The sequence below is a fragment of the Cebidichthys violaceus genome, unplaced genomic scaffold (assembly GCF_023349555.1).
Source record: "Cebidichthys violaceus isolate CVI_PGR_0920_01 unplaced genomic scaffold, fCebVio1.0.p SCAF_20, whole genome shotgun sequence".
Taxonomy (NCBI): Eukaryota; Metazoa; Chordata; class Actinopteri; order Perciformes; family Stichaeidae; genus Cebidichthys; species Cebidichthys violaceus.
The window spans coordinates 2774100-2798353 of NW_027176373.1; the positions used below are offsets into that span (position 1 = coordinate 2774100).

General features: G+C 42.4%; 1 protein-coding gene across 1 annotated transcript in view; it reads left to right on the forward strand.

The window, feature by feature from the left end:
- Window positions 1-11758: 11758 nt before the first annotated feature.
- The window catches only part of dpysl3 (dihydropyrimidinase like 3), a 29073-nt gene continuing 16577 nt past the window's right edge, over window positions 11759-24254 (forward strand). Inside the window, exons 1-3 of the mRNA XM_068715681.1 lie at window positions 11759-11950; window positions 21549-21637; window positions 23291-23475. Of these exons, the coding sequence (XP_068571782.1) occupies window positions 11912-11950; window positions 21549-21637; window positions 23291-23475 (313 nt within the window). The 5' untranslated portion in view covers window positions 11759-11911. The remainder of the gene's footprint in view (window positions 11951-21548; window positions 21638-23290; window positions 23476-24254) is intronic.

The following is a 24254-nucleotide window of genomic DNA, read 5'->3' on the forward strand; positions in this document are numbered from 1 at the left end:
TTTCACTCAATGGACAGAAATAGCGATAGCTAGTATTTACACAAATGTCATTATTTTCTGTGATATTTCAAAAGTTTCTCATAAATTCATTAATAAAAACAGCTCAAACATACTAGGGCTCAGCATTATGAAACATTTTAAGACTTGTGATACATTACGAGAATCTTAAAAACTACACTGAAGCAGTGAAGGCTTCAGTAGTCTCACAAGCTTGTTTTTTTTGTAATGCAGGACACAGAGCTGGGTCAGTCCAGGATAACAATCTGTCTTTTCATTTTAGTCCTGACTGTCCTTGCCAAGCCAGAAGAGAACAGGGGTCGAGCCAGGTTTTTGAGTTTTAGACCAGTCCAGCCAAAGAATGTCTGTTCTGAAAACACTTCTATCTGTCCTCTCCTCAGCACCCACACATGGGTCACTCTCAGAAGCTAAAGTGTGCACTGACTAACTGAATTACTGCCTTTTCATTTTAAACCACATCCTGTGAAAAGAGTTTGACATTTTTATTCTGCATGTTTCTCAGTTTCTAAACACATAATACCAAAAGACATTGATGTGCTACCTGTAAGAGCTCGCATCCAGTTTAAGACTCTGGTGCTAGCCTACAGGGCAGTGAAAGGAACAGCTCCTTCGTATCTCCAGGCCATGGTCAAGCCCTACACCCCCGCCCGACCACTTCGCTCTGCTGCCTCGGGGCGATCGGCTGCCCCGTCGCTCAGAGGTCCTGGCGGCCGATCGACCCGGTCACGGCTGTTTTCTGTCCTGGCCCCACAGTGGTGGAATGAACTTCCCACTGACGTCAGGACAGCAGAGTCGCTGCCCATCTTTCGGCGCAGGCTGAAAACCCACCTCTTCAGGAAGTGCTACCCTGAGCCTTCCACTTAGCACTTATTGTTTTCATACTAGCTTGTTGCACTTATTGTATTCGTATTACTTATAGCACTAACTGTTTTTCTTGTTTCTGCACTGTACTTTGGCTCTGAGTTATGCTCTACTTCATGCTCTTAGATGCTTGTTTGGAAAAGGAAATGTACTTATGACTTCTGGTGACTAGTAGTTCTTTTGATTACCAATGTTGATGCACTTATTGTAAGTCGCTTTGGATAAAAGCGTCTGCTAAATGACTGTAATGTAATGTGTGTAAATAGAAATAGCTTCCTCTGCAGAACATCTACTGTAGATACTTTTTCAGCACAGAACTTCAGCTAAAACCCTTTTGACACAACTCAGAAAAGGGTGGGCAGTTTGAAACTTGTGTTTTAAGGTGCACTCAGTAGAATGCAACGCCCACTGCTGTATTGTGTTACTTATTAAATACAACCCACAAATGGCTAACCCTTCGTCTATAAACTAACGTAACAGACACTTCAATCAAACTCAAATAAAAGCGGCTTGTATGCAGGCAAAGATACATTTACCTCAATAAGCTGAGGCACAGCTGTGTGTGCACTGCTTGTTCCGTTAGCTGTTAGAGGTTAGCCTAACACACTGTCCAAAACAATATAAGTGAGCCACAGAACAGCAGCTGAGAGGTATGCAGCAGTGTGTGTGTACTGTTAGTTCCGTTAGCTGTTAGCCAAACACACCACAAACAGTGTGTTTTCATTAGCAGGCCCTACCGGCCGGGGGCTGGTTAGGAGTAGTGGGTGAGGAGTCAGCAGGCAGTAGAAAATAGGCAATAAAAGGTGTTTTCTGAGAAAGTGTGAGCCACCGCAACCACAAGAGGTCCTTGAGCAGCAGAATGGAAGATTAGCAACGGACACTCACTCACTCACGGACGCACGTGCACACTCAACCGTTAGCATGATCCTCCTGGCGGAGATGATTATGAGTCATATTAGATGACATGGAACCCTTGTGTCATTGTTTGTTAGAAAGCCAGCCTCGCTGTAAGGGATACATGATTGAAATGTCTGACAGTACATCCTTGGAGGCTTCTTAACCTTATTTCAGCAGCAGCTGGTCGGCAGCCAAACCAATCCCAGGCGGATGCAGCTGCCCAGTCTGCTCTGTTCAGCTGCTTAGCAACATTGACTTCATGGCTCATGTTAGACTGGTGGCTCACTCGGTCTCTTTTCATCTTTTTGAATCAAAAATGAGAATAATGATTCATTTCCAGCATTACGAGTAATAGCGCAAAGCAGCTGAAGAGTGTTTTCTCCTGCAGCTTTGACCTCCGTTTTCCATTCAAGGCACATCTTGAATGTAGGCCTTTGTCTCTCTCCTGATCACTCTGCATGTTGCCAAAGGTTCACTCCTGTTGGTGACTGTGTGCTACTGCTCTACTCCTGCTCCCCGCTGCTGTGAACAACGAGAAAAGTTTGCAGTCTGGGATTCCCAGTTTTTAATAATATACAATAATAAATTAGTGTCATATAGAGGCCGGACAAACCCATTTAAAATGTGAGGTGTATGTAGATGTATCCTATTATTCAACTGGCAGACTGGCTGAGATGTTACAAAGACTCAAGTACAGGTCTGTTGTGAGACTAAACGTATTCATGGTTGTTTCATGTTGTGTACCTATTACCAGGTGAAAAACAAATTATTTTGACAGACATACATTCCTCAACGCATACCAGATACATAGAAATAACACAGGAAGCGATGAGACCATCTGTGGACAGTAATCTTTTTGTCTTTAACAGTTATTAACAGTACTTTCATCTCATTTCTGGAATGGGGTGCGCCGATGCAGAACTCATGTGGAACTTGTCAGACCTTATGCATTTCCTGTTTGAATTAACTCCTATCAACTTGCCTGTGGAACAGTGGCCCAGTTACCCACTTCTTTAAAGGTCTCGCTCGCTCTTGCTGCCAAATCTATGAAGACTGGATTCGCATAAAACTCTGTCCTATCTGCCGTCATTCCATCATGCCTGGATGCACATGCACTGAAAGCCAATGGAATCATTAGAATGGGGGACATTCATTCAACTAGCCGACCTACCTTACATCCATTTTTAATATGTACATGGGGGGTTGTCTCCTGCTTTCTTCCAGTAATTGCTTTAAAAGCCTCATTAAGTCGGGCCAATATCCTGTTAGTGAGCATCTTGACCATTCATTCACTCAGAAGGTGCAATGCCAAATCTTTGGTCATTGTTGGCTAGAAAATACTAGATGACTTACACTGAATTAATTTTCTTGACTGGATGTTTTGTTTGTATGGTTTGCAGCTATCATGACACCGCTGACACTGAGAACCAAACAGTGTGAGCTGATGGCTCCACTGCCTCCCGGTCGGTCTGCTCTGTTCAGACCTCAGTAAAACAAACATCTGCACTAGCCTCCGAGCACTGTCCTGGTTCTCTCATGTAATATTTAACCCTTTTTCAAGTCATCTGAACTGGTTAGTGTTAGTACATGACTGTGTAGTCGGCCAAAACGCAAAGTGTTGACATGTAGTGTAATGCTGTCCTGCAGTTCTCTGTTGTTTTGTCCCCCTTCTCTCAGCATGATTTACTGTCTAAACACAACACACTGGAGGAAAGACGGACAGGACAGACAGCCCTAAAACACAGAATCCATAGAATTACAGAGGCAGGGATTTTTAGCGGGCTCTTGGCATCTCCGCAAACCTTGATGCTTTAATCACATTCATGTGAGGGGAAATTTCTGCTGGCCCGTCAAGTTGCTGCACTGGATGCCAACAGAGCCACAGGAACTGCGACAGTGGTATTCAGCAAGGAATGTGTGGAAATAGACCTACTTATCATATTTTACTCAGCTTCAGTCCCCTGGAAAAAATCCCCACTAAGCCATCCTTTCAGAACATAGTGCTTGATCATTCTTTTTTCCACCCTTTCCCATTCGTAACTCGTGCTTTCTTTGAACGTCATAGAATCAGGCAATGTCAGCCACTATGACACAAAATAACAACAACACATGTAATGCACAAAAGATCAGAAAAATAATGTCATCTTCAAAGCAACTTACATTTGAACTAAAGGGGAAATGATGTGCGATGCTATATTTATTGATAGCATTAATTCCTGTCCTGTAAATTACAATTTTTGCCAGTTAGATGTGGTTGAGGTGGCTTGTAAAATATAGTTTTGAAAGTTGAAGTTTGGTTGCCATGCATGAGTCTGCAGAAGCACGATAGGAAAGTGCTGGATACCGGCTCAGACTGCCGTTCCCAATGAAGTGGACCTCTGTCTGAAAACAACCAAGGCTTCATATCAGTTGCTGACAACCTGTTAGATGAGACCTGAGTACGTAGCCTGTGTGATTTCTCTATAGCCTATACTGTCCTTGACACTCTTACACATCTCTGTGGACTCACACAGGCATACACACACTTGATCTGAAAGGCACTTTGCATGTTATTTCTAACCCAGCTGATGGAAATTCTCACCAAGCCTCAACCTCACAGTGAAACAAAAGCATCATCTTACTGTACAAACTAAACTGCCATTATTCTTTCAACTTTTAATCCATAACAGCAATTTTAAATGGGATTTAAACGGTACAAAAGGTAATAAATTAGAATTGTGATGTGATTTGAATGAAGGCTAGTCAGTGGTAACATAGTCCGAGTATATGGTTGAAGACATTTTAATTGAAGTATTTTCTAGCTGGTTTGTACAGGAGCAAAATCCAGAGAAATACCATGTTTCTCCTTTTGTTTTTAACATTTATCAGAGGAAAGAGGTAGGGGGTGTTCTGGAGAAATTAGTAAGACAAACAAAAAGACCCAGTGAGACTACTCTGACCCCACTCAAACTCGTGAAACGTGCTGATATATGGCCCTTACATAATGGCATTCCTGTTGACTGAGTGACGGTGTTGACTCCTGCTGACTCAGCAGTCTCTCAGTTCGAGACCCGCTGCCTGAAAGCTACTCGTCTCTCCGCGCTGCTGACAAGATCCTGTCTCATTTGTGCTGGCGCGAGTGATCCCCTCGGGAGGTGCCGCCGTGGAAGACCCAGACTAACACACACGCGCGCGGAAACATCAGCTTTAGCCTGTTTTGAGTTAAAGGGCTTGCCCCCCCCCCCCCCCCCCATAGCCAAGAGGTTTGAGCGGAGAGAGCAGGTGGAGCTATGGTTACATGTCAGACGTCTTTAGTGGTGCTGAAAGGACAGCGACGAAGTGGACAGCTCCGGCCGCACCTTGGAAGCTCGCGCTACACCTGCTGAGTGCGCACCTGAATCCAATCAGTTGATTTCGATATCAGCTCGCAGATTAACTTCTGGACATTGGGCGACTTCAAGGGCGAATACAATAGTTTAGCTTGTATAGCTAAAATAAACTACAACAGAAAAGAGAGGTTTGTCTCGGTATTCGCAGTAAAGGTAAGTTTATATAACAAGCCAGTAGTAAGTAGGCCGACATGTTTCCAGACATGACAGAAACCATATAGCCAGGCACCATGTGCCATCTCTAGCTTTAAGTCAACTCCTGTCTGCCTGTCAGCTCAGGCTTCTCCACAACACCACACACACACACACACACACACACACACACACACACACACACACACACACACACACACACACACACACACACACACACACACACACACACACACACACACACACTTCAGCACTAGTTTAACCGTCTTTCTCGGTCACTTGTGCAGGGCTCCACCATGGCAGAGCGCAGGGGAAACCGGGACAGGGCAGAGGACGACCGACCGGTCTATCTCGCCCGACCCGGCACGGCCGACCAGGTGCCCCGGCAGAAACACGGCGGCTTGTTTTGCAGCGTCGAGGGCGCATTTGAGAGTAAAACCATAGACTTTGATGCCCTGAGCGTCGGCCAGAGGGGCTCCCGCACCCCGAGGACCGCCAGACGAGAGACCGGTCCGGAGGCGCAGAGCCCGGCGAGTGACAACACGGTCTTCCTTGGTGTGGACAAGCGAGGAGGGAACGTGTCTCCTCGGGTGGAGATCAGGACCAGCGGCGGCAAAGAAGTGCTGCAGAACCTGGGAGATGAAAAGGTAAGAAGACTGTTACTTAGCAGACTGATGCAGCATGTCTAAATGACAGGAGTGGTTCCTACTGTCGCTATTGTGACTGTTATACTTTTTCTCTTCTGGTACCAACCTTTGTTTTTTTTAAAGAGTGGTGTTCAATGCTTTACTGAGCAAAGCTATTTCATTAGTAATATATTAGACCGTAATTAATGAAAGATGGAGAGGTAGGATTATACAAAAAGCAGTACAATCAACTGACTAACAAATGAACCCTGATGCTTACAAGCTGTGGACCACTAAGTCAAATTTGAAATCTTTCCATCATCTATATTTAAATCCTATGAACTCATTCACCTGAGAGAGGCTGGATTTATGCACAATGCATTTGGGAACCAATGCAATATGGATGAAACCCCATATTGTCACATCACTATATGACATATCAGATTATAGACCGAAGAATATAAACCTTCCTAAAGAAATTATAGAGATACTTAAATGACAGCATTCCAAAGGCTCCTTAACAAGGAATCAGTGTGTAATGCATGTAATAGAGCCTCAAGTCAAACAGCCACGAGTGGTTTTCGAAGTGGAGCACATTTACTTTCTAAACAGAATTAGTTTTTAAGGTAAATGGAGGGGGGGGGGGGTACACAGTGCTTGCCAAAATGGCTGGGAAATGAGACAGTGTTACCATCCACTGCCAACTTTCATCAAAATGTGTTTGGCTTGTATAATTCTTAAACTCTTGAAGAATACTGCAGGGAAATTTAGTGGGCTTTTATTAGTCACTCAAGTAGTAATACTAGTATGTAATGGTAAGCAGCAGTAGTCAGTAGTACCATTAGTAGTTACACAAGCTCAGTGATGTTTAGTATGGGTCAGTAGTGTTGTAAAATCCTGGAAACATATATGCTGGATAGACCTTTTTCACAGCAGACATTTAGAGTTTCCGTGATAGGAAAAGCACAGGTGTTTATTATTGTTGATTATTGTATTCAAATACCCCGGTCAGTCAGTGACCTGGACCTTTGAAACTGAAGCGGCAAAATTGAATCCAACCATCAATAATTGTATTCTTTGCTCCTGTTCTTTTCCTTCTGTGACATATCAAAATGTCTTTTTTAAAAAGACAAGGTTTAAAATGTTCCCAAGTCGGCCTTATTTATTCCTGCAGAAAACACATTTCACAATCCTTCCGTGTTGAAATCAAGAGTAAAACATTTTTTTTAAGCGGTTCAAGGCTGCAAAGTTTGTGTGGAGACACTTTTAATAAAGCTAATAGTTCAAAGTACGACAATGCCATACCTAACCTCCACTTGTCATCATTACACCAGTTTTGAATATGACATTTGTATCTTATTCCAAAAGTGTAGGTTTTAGGAGTTTTTCGGCAAAAAAAGTGAATAAGGAATAAGAAGTATGGGCAGGCATTACATATTTACTACACACGCTGTTAAAGGGCACTTGTTTTGAGCAGGAAAGTTATGTTCTTCTAAAGTCACTGTCTGGGCACCAAAAATGATGATTCATGTCTTTCTGGCTCTGGCACACACACTCTCGCAGTTTTGGCTCAGAGAGAAAAGATGCTTTTAGACAAAGTGAGGACTATTATCAGTCAGTCATCGCAGGGCTGGCCACTTATTGGCACTCACATACAGTGATCATATGAATGAGTACAGTAAGACCACCTGAATGGAGACAATAGGTTTTTGTAAGAAGCAGAAAAGAGTTAAAGATTATGGGATGATCTGACATAATACAATATGTCATAGATTGCAGTCAAATATAATCTATTAAAACATACTTGTCTGCCAAAATGCATGCTAGTCAGCTCTGGTCTGAAGTCAGCAGCAGCAGTAGCAGCAGTGACTGTGTTTGATGCAGTCATGTTTAGAATGGTGCTACATGCTGTGTATTGCTTTAGAGGATGACAGATAACACAGTGTCATATCTTTAAAGAGGCAATCGGTCAAATTGTGTTTATTTGATTTTGGGAATGTCTTTAAAGTGTTTGCTCTCTGTACTTTTCTAATTAGGACACAACACTGCGACATCTTGTTCTTGTCTTTGGAAAGCAACACTACTCTTGAAAACACCTAATCAGCACTATTGATATGAGTTTTTATGATTTTGGTCGCAGACCCTATTACGTCACTAACAAAAAAACGGACAAAAAAAGAGACATCAATTACAAAGATTATCAATCTTTTTTGTTGAATGCTTAAATAATCTTTCATGCATGATGCAAGTTAATGTTTCTATAACTTAAATACTGCTTGCTGCAAGTCTAACCACATAAGCTAAACAAGCCTGCTGCTGTTTCTGCTGCAGGGGCAGATCTCTTATCGCCCTCTGTTGTCTCCCACCGTTGATTCATTGGAGACACAGCTGCAAACAGAAGAGTGACGGAGCTCCTGTGAGACAACAAGACTAATTCTAGGGGACTGTTTGAAGCCACAACACTTTTTTTTTCTATTTAGTTTGAAGGGTTTGTCCTCATCACTTACACCTCAGTGATTCCTGTGCTCTTATTGATTCCCAGCCTGACAGAAGACACGCACCCTACCCAACCTGTTTGAATCCTTACATCATACCCTTACTAACTGGAAACTGTTTGAGGTCATCAGACTGACAACAGAGTCAGGATATGCTTACTCTTCTGACATTATAGTCTGGATGCTAATTTGGCTTAGCATGAATCTCTTTTTGCAAACTAATGACAAGTGGAAAAGATGACTTGTTCTGATGTCCGACAAGAGTGTCTCTCTTTTTCCGAGTTTCAAGTGCACCAGTTTCACATTTTCAGTTTAAAATGTAGCTGACACTAAACGGCTGTAGTTGTTATGTCTGTGCATTGTTTGGGTTGATGTGGGGTTATTTTATGGCTTTGGTCGAATAATTTAGATATCCAATAAGCTTGTGTTGACGTTGAAGTAATCAGGTGACAACCTCTAGTCCTGAAAAGTGAAGCCAATTCTGAAGTGTCTTAAACTTGCATTTCTTCTGATAGCCAGCAAGGGGCGACAAAGAAAATGAGCCAACTTCTCACTTGATTTAATACTACCTCAGTAAACATTGCACACAGGAGTTTATGGTCTCAATCACTAGTTTCAAGTCTTCGTCATTATAGCTTGATCTTCATTCAGTAAATTACGGTCCCCATTAAGAGTAAAATAGACAGTAAAGCAGGGTATGCTTTAGGGCGTGGCTACCTTGAGATAACTTCTTTTATGATTTGACACTAAATAAATGAATTGACTTTATTGGTGGTAATAAACAATAACTATCACAACTATATGTTTTATGTTTCCTTTTGTCTGGTCAACTAATAAGTTTGATCAGCTGCTAATGGAGTGAAGAGTGGGGAGTGGTTAGCCAGGGTCCCAAGGGAGCTGGTTGGGGATGGGAGGGGGGGGGGGGGGGGATAACACACCCTTTGTTATCCTGCAGGATGGCGGTCATACTGGGAGGAGCCCTTTATATACTTACATTCACGCTGAACCACTCAAACAGTAAACCACTAACGCATTGACACATTGAAACTTGTCCATACACATCTATGTGAGCCACAATAATACGTTATGTAGGCATCCTTCGAGGTAATTATTAAAGCTGCAGTATAGTTAACACATTACCTTGTAAAACTGATTCACAGAAAGAATCTGGAAGAGAAAGAGAGCATCAGTAGTTTAAGGTCCACCAATTTTACACGCAATGGTCAGTTTTGGAGTACTGCTCAGCCTGTAAAAAGAGTTATTACAATGTGTTCTGTTTGGAGGAGCTTTGTCTGGTCTGAGAAAATAACCCTGATGATGTCATAGTGATGTAATCAGGGTCATCTTAGCTTGCGCTAGGAAACAACGCAGTGAGAAGCTGCACTCACCAGTGTCACTTATTAAGTTATCTGGCATCCTTGTGTATGAAGTGATCACTTGTAAGTAAACACGACCATGCTAATGTGTATAAGTGAGTAATGTAACTTAATATGAGTGCAGGGTATTGGAGAGATTGTGTATCAGTTCTCGGTTCCATTTGGGGCCACCAAGGTGCTTCTTCTGCTGGTGCAGCTTTGATGTCTCTTCTGCATCCTTGATCTGTCTGCCCCCTGTCTGTCTATCAGTGTCAGCTGGTTAATGCGGTCTGCAGTGGCAGCAGGTCTGCGAACTTGATGTGAGTTGTTGATGCATTCTCCAAGGCCTGGGAATGCTGAGGTAATACCTTACTGCCTCACGGCCATGAAAGGACATGTCAGCATGCATGCACTGCGTCCTCATGCAGCCAAAAGCAGGAGGAAAACAATCAGTGGCAATTAAATTACATGAAAAATAGACCAACTTTTGAAGCACATCTCCCAATATATAAAATGTATGATTGTAGAGAAAAGTTCAGGTTGACAGGGTATGGCAAACACACATATGCACACACACTTAAAGCATCAACACAAAGAGATATTTTATATAATGAAACCTAAAAAAAGACAAATTATCCAATGTTTCGTTTACAAAACAAATCAATTAAAATCTTCAAAAAGAAATCAAAGAAAATAATTTTCCAATAGAATAATAGAAAAGGGGACGTATCATAGCTTAAATATATTACTACTATCTATCTTTCTTGAAAACAATGAAAACTGAACAAGAGTATGGTTTTCTAGTTGTAGTACACCCCCCCAACCCCCCCCCCCCCCCCCCCCAACACACACACACACACACACACACACACACACACACACACACACACACACACACACACACACACACACACCCTCACATGCATGTCTCTAAACCTCATTATGGGTGCATTAGTGCTGAGGAGGGGAGTGGTGGAGGAAACGACCGGTGGAGTGAAGGGGATCCACTTTAGGTCCAAACAATAGAGACACATGGCTGGGTGGGGACAAGCCGAGGGTGTGTGTGTGTGTGTGTGTGTGTGTGTGTGTGTGTGTGTGTGTGTGTGTGTGTCGTGGTGAGTAGACATGTGGGGTGTGTAATGTGGTGGGCAGTCTCTGTGACAGCTGTTATACCATTTTGCTCCTCCTCTGTGTGCACAAAAACAAAATCTATAGGTAATCATGTGTAAAGATTTACACTGTTAACCTACTTGAATCTTATATTTGTATATAACATTTCTATTTAAACAAAAAAAAGGTGATCCTGAATTTATAAAGGGTCATTTAAGTACATGTTATCTAAAGAGATGTGCTTGTGTTGATGAAAAATGACATCTGGACATTTTTAGATTTTTATTTATTATTTTCTTCTGTTTTTATTCAAACATTTTCCAGTTTCAAAATCCCCTTTAAAACATTATTTACTCATCTTAAAAGTCTATTAATTTAGTTTATGGCTGTATGTTGAACAGTATTACATTGAAACAGTAGGATTTTTAAGTCACCATTTAATTTCAGGACCTAATAATACTAATGATAACGAGTATAATGATGGTGATTTCTAACCTGCGCGGTGAAGGGAGTCCTGCTTTCTACTCAATCAATTATTATTGGCCTTCTACTCTGATCCGTTCACTCTTTGGTGAGTCTGGCTGTGATACACAGATGCAGATTAGACCACAAAATGCTGCATCTCAAACCAGATAGTTCAGATTACTTTTTTTTTTTTTTTTCCGGCAAGAAACAATGTCTGATTGGTAAATAATGACTAATGTGTTGTATATGTGCAAGAAAAAAAAAGAAGTGCAACAGCTCAGTAATGCAGACAACTGTCTGCAGGCTGTTCAGCAGCTGCTCCGCTGCGCCCTCCGGTGGAAAGATTGTGACATCGCTGCTTTCCAATTTGAGCCGATCGAGGGAGGGGCCGGGCGACTGAGCCACAGACGCTCCTGTAGCTCTCTGCGAAGCACTTTACAGCGCACTGACAGAGTGGCGACCATTCCCTGACGCTCCCATCCAGGCGAGGGCCGCTGCAGCATCCGAGAGGGAATACCGTCTTTTCAAAGCTTGACTTTTAAAGGTGGAATCGTACGAAAAACATGTCTTACCAAGGAAAAAAGAACATCCCAAAGATCACAGTGAGTAAAACAGTTATTAATGCTTCAATGGCTGTGGGAACTTCTGATGCCTTCTGTTGCAAAAAAAAGAAAGAAATCGCTGCGTTAGTGCTTCGCGCTGTCGTTTCACAGCGATGTGTCAGAAACATAAAAAGCAGCCACCAGCCACACTCGAGGCGTGCCATTTTTTCTTTGTATTGGACTGATGGAAGTCGTTGGAAAAAATACGCACTATGAAATGGCATGACTGTCTGCCATAGTGACGGCGAGGCAGGGAGATGAGGCGTTTTCTTAAAGGTGTCCTGCATCTTCTTTGTTGAGGGGCTCCATGCGTGTGGCGAGCCGGCTCGCCCATAAAAAAAAATCCAAAAGAAATCACTGTAATGTTTCTGCAGGGACTTCTGCATAGATGTTTATGGTGACCCGATCGTTCTTGATTATTATTAATAAATGTGGTTTGGTGGCATATCATTATGATATTGCATATATGTGCTTTATGCTATCTATTCCCCCTATACATATTATTTACATTTAGCAATACATAAATAAAGAGATACCCATCAATCCGTGCGCGTGAAGCGATTAAAATCACGTTTTAGCCATTTTGAGAAGAAAGGCCCTTTTTTCAGTTAAGGACATTATTTGGGGCCTAATTGATCACTTGTATAGGAGGCTATTGATCAGTCACGTTAGTCTGCTTTTCAAAGAGCTTCTCTCGCCATTTTGATGAACAATGTTTTTAGTGACACACTTTAAAGTATCGCAATGATACTATAACCTAATTATATAGTCCTGCAGATATTTGTTGGCAAACAACTGCACAAAAAGGTTGGTAGAGTAGCGTACATTTATTTTAAATTCTTGTGCATGAGCTGATTATTTCTAACAAAAATAGGGCGTTTTTGTGTTTTAATGTGAAGAATTGAAATGTGTCCCCTGCAGACTAGAGACATGGGCTACTGTTCATGCTGCGGGCTGGTGCAGAGGAGAGCGAGGGGAGTAAAAAGAGGGGGGGCGAATACACGCCCATTTGTGATGAGCCGCGATTAGCTGGCCTTGTAGTGGGGCGCTTGTATTCCTGCATCATGGGAGGGAGAGAGATTCAGACTCCAGGCAGAGCATCGAGGGGTGGAGGTTGAATTTGGGGGCAGGCTGGTGTTACTCAGCAAGCTGGGTGCTGGTTTTGTGATACTACTACAGAGAAACCTCTCCCTCTCCTTCTCCCTGTGTGTGTGTGTGTGTGTGTGTGTGTGTGTGTGTGTTTGTGAGTCTGAAATGCCTGCCTTCCAGTTTTCATTGTTGCAGCTCAGGCTGCAGTCAGGGGTGTGTTACTCGGCTGTGGGAGACACAGCCTTTGTCTCGTCTCCTCAGCTGATATTACACCAAATGGGTGTTTTAAGGGGGGACGGCCGGCGTGGCTTTGGACCGTAGAGGTCTTTCTGAGCACAGTATACGCAAATTACTCTTTAAGTAGGCCATGTCTTTATAATATGCTAAACTGGGCCAGAATTTTCCATGGCATGTTTTACACAGTCATTATAGGAATGGAAATGTTCATGTTACCAACCCCCCCCCACGGAGTGGGGGGTGCTTTTTTTCTCTTTAACCTTCTATGGTGGAATTTTGGGGTGTCAAATCTCATAGGATGTGATATTTATGCCCAAGCACACATCAGTAAGTGATGCTGCAGCAGAGAGCACTAGGCTCACCAAGATAAGATCTGTCTCCTCTCTTCATGGTTTGACACTGAGGCGAGAAATCACAGACGTGAAGAATGCATAACATAAGTGAGTTTGATGGCCTCAAGATACTTGCAATCTGGGTACATACGTTTGGAGATTGTTGTAATTCTCAAAGAAAAGCTCCATTGAGTTGTAACCAACATGTTAACTAGACTGACATTCAGCTGTTACCACAGTAAAGTATCTCACTGATGTCTTTGACCAAGAGCAGAGATACGGTGGCGTCACACCGCTTCAGTTCACAGGAGACTTATTCATTGACTTTCAAACATGATGTAATGAACAAGCACAGTTTTTACACAGCTTTGCCCCTCAAATCAGTGTTTGCTCTCCACATATCAAGGTAGTCCAGATTCTCCCCAACAGATTGAAGTTACACTACTTTAATTCCTTGGTGATTTGGCGACACCTGTGGTTACTGTTGGTAATGCCAACAGGACAGTATTCAGTTCACTTGGATTTTAACCCGAACCATGATCTTTACCTACAAGTTGTTTTCGAGCCTAAACCTAACCAAACATGAATCCTAGAGCTGGCACATCATAAAACAGAATTTATACTCCAGCAGTGATTTCAAACGTGTTTTTAAGGTTCTGACGAATGATGTCATCAGATAACACCTCTATGTGTCATTCTGGAGGGTATGGACAAAAAAACGTATTTTGCCGTTTCATTTGGTAGACTTGTTGAAAAACAATACCTTTATCCACCACTGGGGGCAGCGGACACACTACAAGCTTCTACTCAAACACACTAGAGCAAAACGAGCTCATCTGTCTATAGTGCCCCCAAACATACTGAAAGGATTTGATCGGGTCACATTGACAACAAAGTCATAAGTAATACTCAATTAACGTTTAAATTACATCGACATTACATCCAGTACATGCATTCATCCGTTTCCTGTGAATCTCTTTTGCGTTAAAACACAATTTACACCTATAGAGGGGCAATAACATTGAATGGCTACAGCTGAGAAAAGGCCGTAATAGTATCCATAATGGAGTGTGATATATTGAGCAGTTTAAGAATTAGATATGTCATTCTGCAAACCTGAAGACATGTAATGATATATTGTCGGTGACATTTACGAGAGAGAGAGAAACTCTCAATACCAGTCTTTAGACCATAAAATGTGAACCACAACTAGGTTTTAAGAGGTGGTTCTGGAAAGCGGAAGCTTGCTCTCTTACTTTAACTTCATAAAAAATCAACACTATACCACTATTTATAAAAAAAAAAACCCATACTAAAACTTGAACAGAGTCATCCGCTCTGTGAATGGACTAACAACTCCCCAGTAAGTTTTAATGTCTTAAATAATTTTAGCATACATATCTGCTCATAACCCTCCTCCCCTCCCAGACTCTCCTTCTGTAGTTCCATGCCGTTCGATTCCAGCTGTTGCCTTGCGTCCGCTCTCTGCCAGAGTGGCTCCGTCAGATTTCTAGGTGTGGTCCTTCCCTTCCCTCATACCCGCTCACAGCAGCCTCAGTGTTGTTCCAGGCTGGTACATGTCCTCATCAGTAATCCCCTCCAGCTGGAATGAGCGTCTGTGGGCACGGCCCCTGGAAATGGAACCCGTTGACGGACCACAGAACCGGGCTCCGCCACACCAGAGTGTGCCATCACCACGCAGGCTGCAGCAGAGTGGGCTCGAGTGCAAACAAAATACCCCGTGGCCACCCAGGCGTTGCCGTGCGACTCACCATGGCGACCGACATACAGTCGTGATGGCAGGAAAACACAACCGCTGTTTAGTTTGTCGTGCGGGGATGTGATTCGACACACACACCTCAGTCACACACACACACACACACACACACACACACACACACACACACACACACACACACACACACACACACACACACCAACACTTCTCAAACCTCTTGACTGAGAGAGTTTGTAATTCAACCTGTCTGGCTCAATCAGATCCATATTTAGGGTTTTCTCTCTTTTTGTTTGTGTCGCCATGGTAACATTGTTGCACTACTCCGGCCTATCACAATATCAGCTTTCAAGACGTGCCGGGTCTTTGTACGACCACAGCTGGCGGGAGCTTCCGCAATTGATTGAGATTGATAAGTCTCATTGTTTTCACTTTTCCAGAATGTGAACGAAAAATCCTGTGCAGTTTTGGGGTAAAGAGTAAATATTTTTTGCGTGCTAGGCAACAGGGCTGAAGCAGAGGCACACTCAGGATGACTTCCCTCTTCCACTGGTCCCTGCCTGCCTCCCCCCCCTCTCCCCCTCCCGCTCTCTCCCCCACACAAGGATCTCCCTCACAGCTAATGGAGGTCTCCTCTAATGGCCTGTTTCATAGACGTGTACCATCCCGACTTATTAAGCATGGAGGAGGGGCTACGAGTAATTTGCATCCTTGTTTATGAGCTTCCACTAGATTGGAGAGTCTAGTGGAAGTGGAAAAAACAGTTGTCAGTGCATATCAGTGTAGTACAAGAATAACATCCTGTCGTCTATTTTTGATTACTGCTGCTGCCTTGTGTAACAGAAAATGACAGCTTCCTGTGCAGCGAGAGGTGCTTCATTGTTGGTGCTTTGTCTTTTCCCAAGAGTTGAATGACAAAGATATTTTTTTCCACCCGAACTTTACTCTATGTCGTTGCCAGATATTTTAATAGATGAGCTTGTCAGCTCTAGAGGGAGAATGCGGAAGGGAAAATGAGATTAATGACTTTTTCCCCCAATGACTTAAAATTTAAATTAAAATGCATCAGAGCAGTAATGCAACTGGAATCCCACAGTTCCCTAAACCGTGCATATTTCTAGTATCAGTTTAGATTATTGACAGACATAAGTATACGTCTCTTTGATTGCAGCAACTTGGATATAGGAGCTTTTTTATAAACATTCGTGGTTGACCCCAGTTGTGATTGCGTGATGTGTGTTTCAGCTAATCCTCCTCCAACTGTCCGAATTGGTGGAAACACCAAATCCTCGACTGTTTACCCAGCACACGCTGTTTACAGTCACGCATGCAATCACATATAAACAAGTACACTGGTGGAAGTGAAGATGAGTAAGAAACATTTTTGATGGTTGGAGCCAAACAGTTGTTTGCTTAAATTGTTTGCCCCAAGAGCAAGGCATCGCTTTTATTGGATCTTCGGTGAAACATCATTTCATTTTTAGATATTTTATTTATTTCACGCTCCAGCTGTAACGGTTGTGTTGGTTTTACCAGTTCATTTTTACCTCACAGTTTTTCTTTATAGGCCAGTACCAGCTAAGCTTAGTGCACTAATCTTAGTGAACTTATCCTCATGTGTTATTTTAACATGACTCGGACATCTTAATGATGTATGTGACAATGTTGAACCGTTGATCATTTCATTAGTATTTAGATCCAGATCAATGTGTTGTTACACCCTTAGTGTGTAGATAGTTAGCCACCTATAGCTAGTTACATACAGCTAATGTCTGTCGATATATTGGCTGTTTCATGGCGAATAAACACTGCGCAAACTACAATGACTTCATTGTGCAGCTCATCCAGTGAGATTATTTTTCCCTTCCAAAAACTGGGCGCGGTAACAGTGACGTGATTGACAAACGAGGACATGGTCAGTGACCCTGGAAGGTCAGAGCAAATCAGGATCAACATCAACAGCATTATTGCTGCCTTGAATGAAAATGCAAAACCGTTAAGATAGTATGAATCTTTGTGGTCTAATATCATTTTTTCATATCTTTTCACAGCTGCCATTTTGACATGTCATTGCAGGGTGAACAAACAAAGGTGTAATGAATAGCGTTTATTATGTCCGCTTTACATTTAACTATGACATTTGTGAAAAGGGCATATTTTGATACTAGATTAAAGTTGAGATATGTTTAAAGGAGATTAGAAATGACTAAAGGAACTCTCTAAAGAAACCTGGTTGGGTAGGAGATTTAAATCAAAGCTTTCAGACTATAAGATTTGAGCATAACAATTTGTAACAAAGACTTTCTTCTGTTGGAATTTCTTTTACATGTAGGCAGGATGCCTGAATTGAAGAATGCCACACAGTGTACCAACTATTTCACTGAATGTCTTTAGAAAGAGTTAGATATACAAAGGCTGTTCAATCTGGTTGTGTCTCCACACACTCTGTGTTGCTGCTTATTCTGGAAAACCCAGAAAAGTAAATCACTATTTTTGGTCAATGTCTGGTCAATGTGTTTGTCCCGGTTTGAGAGTCGCCTCTGCCAGTCCAAACCAGAATCATAGAATCTCTGAATGGATCAAAGTAGGATTGAATGCTTCCAAATGCAAGAACAGAGATCGTTATCTAAAGTTCCATAAAAAGCCAGCTATTGGCACAGGATGCACACTTAATGAAATTCTGATCGGTCTCATCTGAACATCTGAACATCTTAAAACAAGGTAGAGATTTCATTGATTTAAGTGGTTGAAATCTATATTCAAAAAGGATTCAGGAGGAAGTGTGGGCAAGAATCCACTTAAATCAAAACCCATTATGGTTAAAACAGCAGTGATAGAGAAAGCAGTAGCAAGGCTTCAGTATCCGTGGTCAGATCCTACATGGATGTACGAAAACAGCCAACATTACAAAACAAAGTTGAACTTCATTCTTGCCATTAAATCGTCCGTACTAAAGTCAGGCCTGCAACAAAAATTCAGAAGGCATTTTGATTGATTGTTGGTGCGGTCCCATTAATGTTGTTACAAATGGTTAGGTTTAGACCCATTACCAGCGTCATAAACAGCACAGATGGTTTTAACTCACACAAGATTTTGAATTCTGATACAACCGTTGCCATATTGGGAAACAGCATGCTGCCACTTGTTAAATTTTGTATTAAATGTTGGAAGTGTCCTATTGCTTTAGGTGGTCGAATGACATGAGCTCTGGGAAATGTTGCCGTCTGTCATAGATTCCATTAGAAAAAGCCACAATAAATACTGCATTTAGATCCATGAAGTGAGATTAACAAGTGTTAAAAAAGACAGTTTGGTCGCCCATATTTCTTAGACAGTTAACATCTAATTGTGCACTGACTAGAAATAACTCAAGTCGAGTCTCAAATACAGTCCACAGTCCTTGATTATGTATGTCACTAGCAGATGCATTGACTGAAATGGAATACTGAAACCAGCTGACTGACAGATGCTGGGTTGTGATGGAAATGCTATTGATTGTCAAGTGATTGTGGTCTCTTGCATGCGAGAGTGGGCAGAAACAGACAAAGAGGAATATGAGTGTGTGTGTATATGTGTGTGTGTGTGTGTGTGTGTGTGTGTGTGAGTGTGAGAGAGAGAGAGAGAGAGAGAGAGAGAGAGAGATAGACTACTGAAGCACTTCAGTAAGGCACACATGCATGAGGACACACCTCTCACTGCAGTATTATAAATCAGATAAAACATCTTTATTCGTCTGATGCAGTCCTCGATTTTTTTTTTTTCAAAAGAAATATTCAACTTCCAGTTATGAATGTGAGAAAAACAAAAAAATCCTTAAATTTAAGAAGCTGGAAACAGTGAACGCTTGGTGTATGACTCCATCACTCTTAAATGTAGGTGATTTCTTCGAAGTATTGTCAATGCAATTTATTGCAATTGAGGAGAAAGGAGAGGAACGAGCTTGACAGATGCAGTAGTGCTACTCGTCCAGGTCTGCCTCTTAGAATGAAGAAATGTTCACACCTCCGTAAGGTGCTGACTTTGCTCATTTTATCCACAGAACTATATTACAGTCATCCCAGTAATCTCTGAGCTACTGAGCCACACATTTAGAGCTGCAGGCTCAACAGTATATCTGGTGCTGCATGTGCTCCAGCTGCTGATGACTGTGTGTTGTAATGTGTTGCTTCAGGGTGTGGTTTCCAGGGAAAGCTCTGGGCTCTGTTTCGCACCACTCCATCACCATCTAAATCACATACACACAAACACAAAGACACAAGCATACACACATTGTGTGTGATTATGAGCTCATCAGATATTGAGCTTGTATAATCTGAGATGCATACAAAACGGTATTATTCTCTTTTTTTTCTCCTTTTTTTCTGTTGTGTGAGGGAGTGGCTGCAGTTCATTATAGTGATGAAACACTAGGTTCACTGCCAGGGCTGTAAATCTCTGCACACATGTGCTGTCGGGAAAATATGGAAGTCTGTCCCTCTCAGCAGGGTGAAGAACTGAGACCTAGTTATAGCATGTGAATGTATTTTTGAATCTATGCTGTTTAGAATACAACCTAATATTATTGATTTTTGTTTTGTTTTATGCGAGACATTTGTTTCTCTAGAAACTCCAGATTGGTCCTCTTTTTTTAGATACTGCTCATGATGGGCTGTAACTAATGATTACATGAATGATGAATGGATTTATCATTCAATATATTTGATATACAGTATATCTATTGCTTGTTTTATCCCCAAAATAGCAAAAAAACCCATAACATTTAACCTAAAATGCCATATCAGATATGGTTGCTGCGTATCAGACGTTTCAGCCTTTGTCTTAATGTTGATTAACCACCATCTCAAACAGTTTGCTCACAGATTCCCAAACCACCTGCACAGTTGTCCTTTTTACCAACTAACAAACTCCCCTCTATCCATGTAGCCCTCCACCCGGTTCGACAGCCATGAAGTAGATATCCAATAAGTCAGCAAAACCATGCGGCCGGTCTCCCATCCTCTCTAGTCTTTCTGCCTGCAGTCAACCGTCGCCATGACAACGCCCTGCTAGAGTCATTCCGTGGTGCAGCGGCAGCAGATTTGATGGCAACGCCCCGATCAGACCAATGGCGTTGGCGTTTTGGTCCGTGGGATAAATGGATTAAACTGAGAAAAAAATCCACAGTTGTTGCGTAAGGAAATCTGGATAAACATGGTTTCAGATGTTAATCCATGATCAGTCCTTAAAGCAGCTTCAGTTCGGCGACCAGCAGCAAAATGTCCGCCTCCCAAATGTTATCACCATGACCGGTCATTCTAATGCAGGGGAATGTAAGTTACAGTGAAAGCTGCCCTGTCTTCCTGCAGGAATACCTTCTCCTGAAATTCCATTCTTCATATTCCTCATTTTAACATTATCAAACTGGCACTCCCCGATTCAGTATGTGCACCAGTAAAGGTTATCTTTGCAAACTGGAAGGCAGATACCATGAGGTGTAGCAGACAAGCAATGGAGAAAAGCAGCTCTGCACGGTCATGGAACAAGTCCTGTTGAGTGCTAGACAAACACAGCATCCTTCTAGCATTTGGTGCAGACTAAAATTAAATTTATAACACTTTTAATTTGAAATAACTGTTAAGAGTCTCATCAAAACGGTAACGCATGTTTGACAAATATATGCAAATTCAACAGAGGAAAGCTAAAGTTTTTTTTCATGATTATATATGTTTAGGAAATTACCATGAGTCACTGCATTGTTTATAGAATTACTGCACATTTTCCATTGAGGGAACAGTGCTAGATAGTCCTCGCTTTAATTTGCTGGACTCATTTAACAACGATGTCGGGAAAATGTTGATGCAAATAGGGGTCACTTGCACGAGACCACAGGGAGAGGTCCCTAGCTAAACTGTATGTGGTGTGTTTACATGGGACAAGACTGACAAACGTGCCCTTTCTCTTCCTTGCCATGAATGAACGAATGAATGAGACACTGTTCGTCTCCTCTCGGTGAAAGAAGAAGGAAATGATCCAACTAAAGAGAAATAGAACAGCATTGTCCAGCTCTAAATATACAGAAGAAATGATCTGACTCTGTAGATCGTCCTCTAATGAAGCTTGCTTACTTGACAATGTTTCAAGCCAAAGTGGGTCTTTGTTGGACAGAAAACTGCATTGAATCATAACGATCTATTTCTTCTTGTCCCTCCCATCCTTTTCTCTACAGAGCGACAGGCTTCTGATCAAAGGAGGGAGGATCGTGAATGATGACCAGTCCTTCCATGCCGATATCTACTTGGAGGATGGCGTCATTAAGTAAGTCCTCCGCTGTCCTCCTTTCTGCTCTGCTTTTATTCAATTCCATTTGCTTCCATCCCCCACTCGCTCGTCATCCATTTCCCGTCTCATCTGTAGCCTCTACCTCATGTTAAACAGCATCTTTCTTATGAGAGGGCAGATTGCTTATGCAGAAATTTACAAATTTTTCTCAACATGTGAATTAATCTGGATTACATTTGATGGCCAGGTACAATTTGTGAAAACGTTCAAGGGGAATTCTGGTTCTTTATTGCGATAGTTTTGTCCATTTTGACTTTTCTCCCCGTCGTTCTCGAAATTTGGGACATCTGCAAGAATGACTCTCATCTGTGCAAGGAGCACGAGCCTCCAGCTTTCCAAAAGCTTCAGTGTCACAGAGATAATCTTAATCTGCCTGACCGAAAGTAAAGTAAAAGTAAATGCAGAAACTAATCCCCTAGAAATTAGTATGTAGTCCAAGTTTCTCAAATATTTGTAACAGAATATCTTTTTATCATTGCATGTAGTTGCTATTGACCAAAATATGAGAATAAAAAATATGAATGGTCTCAAATGTTCCCTATAAGATTTGATTAATTATTAATTTGTTTCATTATGATTAGAATCCGTAGAAGAAGGGCAGATGACAGGCTAAAGGAAATGTTTTGAGCTTGAGACAGGTGACACTAGGAAGTAAAATAGTTTGCATCACTCATTGTGACACAGGGAAACCTAAAGTCAAGTGCATTTATTACAATGCAAAGCAACCCAAACTGACTATAGCAGTCTAATTATAAATGAGTGATATGGAAACTTCAATCAATAAATGTATGAGTACAAGCTGCTTTAACTTGCACACTGTGTCCTACTGGCTGACCTGAACCAAAAACAGAGTCTTTGTTCTATTGGGTCAAAGACAAGCTGTGGTGATAGCAGCCAGTCTCGTCCTCTAGCATGTCTTCGTCCCACCAGACAAGGCGAGGGTGTGTCAATTCCTCTTTCTGTGTCTCTTTGAATCAGTCGGTCCCCTCCGTCACTCTCTCTCCTCCCCGTCCGGTTCTCACTTGATTTTCCAGTTACAGGCTCTTTGTCCCCCCTTGTCCCTCAGTGAGGCAGCTCAGACAGCAAGCCTGGTGTTGCATAATAAACACCCAGAGGCCCGCCGGACCATTGGGCTGCTGGCAAACTCTCACAGAGACACTGGCTTCTGCCTGCCTCTCTGTCCGTCTGGCGTGTCCCCTCTATAAAGTCTGAACAACAGGGTTTTTCTTTTAGCAGGGGTGAAGTGTTGATGTGTTGGCATGGTGACAATGTGCTGCTTCAAGCGTGGCTGACATTGTTCTGGGGGCCAGTTTAAAGTTAAAAACATTTGCTTGTGATTTAAATGTATTAGAAAGATGTCTGCTGACATCAAATTGTGACTTGACATGTTTATAAATCAGCCACCTTCTGCCCATCGGTGTTTAGGAATTGCTTGCTTTATTCATTTGTTATCTTGATTCACTTAAAAGTATATCAGCGTGATTTAAATCAGATTCCCTTAATTGGCACATAGCCCAAATAGTTATAGGCCCAGAAAAAAATAACATAATGTTCTGCTGTCTAAACATCTTTTATGAATGCAATATCACATCATCATACAATTATGACAACATCCACTTCCCTCCACAGGCAGATCGGCGACAACCTGATCGTGCCCGGTGGGGTGAAGACCGTCGAGGCCAACGGGAAGATGGTGATCCCCGGTGGCATCGACATCCACACCCACTTCCAGATGCCGTACCGGGGAACCACAACCGTGGATGATTTCGCTCAGGGAACAAAGGCTGCACTTGCCGGGGGCACGACCATGATCGGTAAGGGCTGTAGGAAAGCTTGTCCACACAGTCCAGCTGAGTTTGAGATAGAGACGGTAGCTAAAAAAAGGGGGAAAAAAAGAAGGCCGAGGCCTGAACAAAGGAACAGAAAAAAAAAGAGATGGGAAGCGGTTCTGGTCTGTTTTGGGCAGCTCTCCAAAAGAGGACTATACAAAAGACTGAGTGTAAGGGGGTAGGATCAGGAAGGGGGGGGGGAATACAGCACCAGTGTCTCTCTGCATGTTCCTTGTCTATGTACAGCATGGGGGTATACATGTGCTTCATGTAGCTGACAGACCAGACGCTATCACAGCGAACAGCTGGTGGGCACCACAGTCTCATTAATACCATTAACTTATTTTGAGCTGGCTGCTACGCTGCTGCTAGTCCGCCAGTGTGGCGCTGTGTTCAAACGGAGGCATTCACGAACAGACCTGCTACTGTAGTAAGCTCTATTCATGGGCTCCGTTCATTGAGGGATTATATTCCAGCGGGTGTTGTGTTGGAGAGAACGTGAAAAACGCACACTGTGTTTGGTATCTCACTGTATATGTCTGTCTCCACTAAACAGATGATGTTGTGTTGGTGTGAAGGTGAACACAAAAGTAGTTCAGATGGTTTTCAAAATAAACAACAGTGTGTGTGTGTGTGTGTGTGTGTGTGTGTGTGTGTGTGTGTGTCTGGGGGAGGGGGGGGGGTTGTGACTGCCGTTTCCAGCTCTATGCTATTAACATGCAAAGACCAGATAAGCTGATTGGCACAACTTTAATGAGATAAAG